The sequence below is a fragment of the Montipora capricornis genome, chromosome 4 (genome assembly GCF_036669925.1).
Source record: "Montipora capricornis isolate CH-2021 chromosome 4, ASM3666992v2, whole genome shotgun sequence".
In the NCBI taxonomy this organism is placed as follows: domain Eukaryota; kingdom Metazoa; phylum Cnidaria; class Anthozoa; order Scleractinia; family Acroporidae; genus Montipora; species Montipora capricornis.
This window is the reverse complement of record NC_090886.1, coordinates 5,853,733-5,857,719: the sequence shown is the minus strand read 5'-3', so window position 1 is coordinate 5,857,719 and position 3,987 is coordinate 5,853,733. Positions and strand designations below refer to the sequence as shown.

The window sequence follows — 3,987 nt, the reverse complement described above, 5'->3', positions numbered from 1 at the left end:
TTGCTCAACTATCACAGAATATACACTACACGTATATAAATTATTGCTTAAGTCTATAAATATTGACATAATAATAATAATAATAATAATAAGCAAGCAAGAACTCCCTACTAATTGGGGAGACTAGAAATCAACTGAAATCAGAACTGAGCAGGATAAAAAAAAAAAAAAACAGGAAAATACGTCAGAACAAATCAAATCAAATGTTGGTTTTTGAGGAGAGGGGAAAACCAGAGTACCAGAGAAAAAACCACTCAGAGCAGAGCAGAGCAGAGAACAGACAAACTCATCCCACATATGGCGTCAAATCCAGGAATCGATCGCAGGCCACATTGGTGAAAAGAGAGTGCTCTTGCCAAAGCACCAGCCCTGCTCCCTTGATTTCTAAAGAAAGCGGGTGCTGGCTGGTGAGTGAAGCAGGGAAAATTTGTAACAGTTGTATCAAAAGAAACAATAACACCAATGACACTGAACAGGGAGAATATTAGAAAGCTGACATATTTCCATCTATCAGTAAAGGCCATTTTCAAAATATCAAATATTCAGCTTGATAGTGAGGCAGTGAGGACAAAAACAATAGAAACATGTTGGAATGAATGTGAAAAATATTTGCGTATCATCCACTTCCCTTTGTCTTTGTCTTTGTCCTCAGAACCTCTCTTTCAAGCTGAATTTTAATATATCGAAAAAGACCTATTACCCATATATGATAATGATGACGTACTGGGAGCAGAGCAATTTTAAACACTTATTAAAGGTAAGCTTTGATAACTGGTTAGATATCATATCAAAACTAATGAATGCTTTATGAGCATATCAGGTAAGGCAATTCAAGTCAAACACAAGCTTTTATACTTCTCACCGCTGAAACTTCTTGGTGGATACTAACCTCTTACTAACCGGGTGTGAGGGCCATACTGGGGAATATTGGCCTGAGGTCATGGCAGTATGGACTGACTAAGGGCCAATATTCCCTAGGTAACAATTCCTAGTATGGTCACTAGAAAGGGTCATCAGTTGTTTTTTTTATTAATTATGGCTTTGTTCTTTAAGCAATCAGACACTGGGCAATTTGGACAGTAAAATTCGCTTGGTGAATGTTCGTTATCTTCGTCTTCCGTCAGTGAACTTTGAACGGCAAGCTTTACAGGTAAAACTTGCTATGATTATTGAATTGCTGTGATGAAAAAAATCAAATTTTAAAACTTTTCTTGCTTCGCTCAACTTGAATTTCCCAGGAGAGAGAAAAAATACGGAAACGGAAGGTTTCCATGGTAATGGTCCGCGGTACTGTAAAACCCCACCAAAAACCATTTAACCTGAGAATGCCCCTGAGAATATTGCTTCGCATATAATATATTAATGAGTTACTGACTTTACTGCGACCCATGATTATACGAACAAACATTAACACTCTAACCTTTTGCGCGCAAAGACGCTAGATCAGATTTTTCTTGTTGGGCAGCTTCAAATTCAGAGCTTTGTCTGGGAGGAAAACAAAATATTTTAATTTACGTATTTTAACAAGCACTATCGTGTCCACGCGTGTGCTGTGTCACTGTGAAAGCGCACAAAAGCCACGCTTTATAGCCGAAATTTCAAGACCTCGGGCAGATATTTATAAAACACCATGATGAGTCAAACGTCCACCTCAATGCTGACTACTTGTTTTGCCACCCTAAATTGTTTACCTGTCAGCTTTTTCTTGAAGACGTTCAAGTTGATACAAAGAGCCCCCATCTGCAACCGTAACATCCGCCATATTTTCAAGTTCCCGCGTGAAGACGAGGTATGGTAAAGTCACGTCATCGCTTTTGACATGGACATTGGACATTTCGTAACAATTACACGACCCAATAATATTGACAATATTGGTAATATTGACATGACATGCCAGAAGAATGTAAAAGTTGAGAATGTTGCTGAAAGTGCCAAAATCTTAACAAATGTCCAGACGTTTCGGGACTGTGCCCTTCATCAGTGGAATGTAGCCTGCGAGCAAGCTCTCCGTTGGGGTCTCACACGAGATATTCTCGGTCGCGTGCGGATAGCGAAGCGAGCCGCGAGAGGTTTGGGGCGGTAAGAGCCAAATGGTGACTATCAAAAGACGTTTCTGTTAATCTCCGTACAAAAATATTTCTGTCTGGCATCCATGATTTTTAAGCAAGCGCTGCCCCCGAATAAGCGCCTCACTTTAAGTGTGAAAAATGAAATAAGTTCCACGGGGATTATTCAAGCAATTACAGAAACTTTTTTAAAATTTGGTCCGCGATCCTTTTAGACCGGGACTCAGGCTGTAATGGCGCAAAGCTTAACAAGGCACTATATTGTACAAAAAATACTTGGAGTTTTAATAAATACTAACTTTCGTTGAAACGACCATATTAAGAAACATGTTAAAAGAGCAGCTCGAAAACTTTCTTCCTCTTTCATTTTAAGCGTGCCCAGGTTTCGTTTTACAAACTTGTAGCCCATTCTCCTCCCTAGAGACCTTTGGTCAGCGCCACGAACACACACTTTGGCTGCAGCCAAAGCAGGAAGTCTGCGACTCTGGAGACGAAAATGCTTGTAACCCCGCGAACTACCACTGGCGTATGCAGCAATCCTAGGTAAAAGAAAATGCTTCTTTCCTTCCTCCACAAGAAAAGGCAATAAAAATATTGGTAGCGGCGAATATAAATAATAAAATAAAATTTGCCTACGTTATACGAATTTAGTTTGAGATTGCATGTTTTCCAAAGAAGTGATCAAGTACGAGTTGCGCGTGTAGATCATACATTGAAATAGCAGATTTCAGGCAATGACAGTTTTGCTCACCTGGATTCACCATAGAGAATTCTTCAGGTAAAATATAAGAAATATGACCACTGAAGCCTAGGGCGCATGTGTCTGGAGTATAAATGCGTTTGGTTCCATATATCATGGTAGAATGAAGTTATATGTCGTTCCAAGAATCTGTCCAATAGAATCAGCCGAGCTTTTTTATGAACTTAATGCCGTTTTCAGCTGACTGTACAAACACGTTCTGTTAAGAGAATTTTTCCAAAGCTCACACTGTTTCTTGAACAATTTCTTGCTATTATCGAATTTTTCAAATTATAATTATGGACACAAACCTAGTACAGTTTGCTCCACGAGTAGCACAGCCGCGAGCACGAATTAACAAGATGGAAAGAAATCACTGACCGAGATAGAGATTTTTGTTCTGAAGCATCCAGCAGGCCGGAAAACTAAATATTTGAATATGATTGTCTAATTGAGCGCCCCTGAACCCTCCAGCTTTTTACGATACCGACTAGGGTCCGATATTTTCCCGCGCTAATCGGGGAAAGTTGAAATTGCCACGAACGTTGAAACCAACACTTACCCATTTAAACAACTACCTGAAATGACAAATGTGTAAGAAATATAATTTCCGTGCGAAATCGATTCAGATGAGGGTAAACATAATAAAAAAAAATGTAAGATATGCTAAGAAGCTCTTCATTGCATGTCCTATTATTACGCAGTAATTTTGACAAAAAAGTTTAAATAATATAGCAGCGTTGTTATCGTATACCCAAATTAACCATGCCATTCTACAAACTTCGGTTTCCTACACGTAGAATCAGGATATTGTAAAAAAAACACACTGACGAGATGGGAAGAGGCTCTATATTCCTTGTCCAAAGTACACGGTGATTTTAATTAAAAAAACGTTAATAGAGCAACATGGTTATCGTATACCCATATTATGGGAATATATTAACCATGGCATTCTACAAACTTAAGACGCGGTTTTCTACACAGATAAGGAGGCTAATATATAGAAAAAAAACCACGAGATGGGAAAAGGCGCTATATTCCTTGTCCAAAGTACACGGTGATTTTAATAAAAAACGTTAATAGAGCAACATGGCTACATCGTATATATACCCATATTATGGGCGTATATTAACCATGGCATTATACAAACGTAAGACGCGGTTTCCTACACAGACAAGGAGG

At 38.8% G+C, this 3,987-nt stretch overlaps 1 protein-coding gene across 3 annotated transcripts in view; it reads right to left on the bottom strand.

The window, feature by feature from the left end:
• LOC138045349 (centromere protein O-like) overlaps nucleotides 1-1,849 on the bottom strand; it is an 18,304-nt gene extending 16,455 nt beyond the window's left edge. For 2 of the 3 annotated variants that reach the window (XM_068891807.1, XM_068891808.1), the window contains exons 1-3: nucleotides 1,692-1,849; nucleotides 1,421-1,485; nucleotides 1-8 (exon numbers count right to left, since the gene is read on the bottom strand). The exon at nucleotides 1-8 is cut by the window's left edge and continues 85 nt beyond it. In XM_068891807.1, the coding sequence (XP_068747908.1) occupies nucleotides 1-8; nucleotides 1,421-1,485; nucleotides 1,692-1,834 (216 nt within the window). In that variant the 5' untranslated portion in view covers nucleotides 1,835-1,849. The remainder of the gene's footprint in view (nucleotides 9-1,420; nucleotides 1,486-1,691) is intronic. The other variant, XM_068891809.1, reaches the window with a different exon arrangement.
• Nucleotides 1,850-3,987: the final 2,138 nt, after the last annotated feature.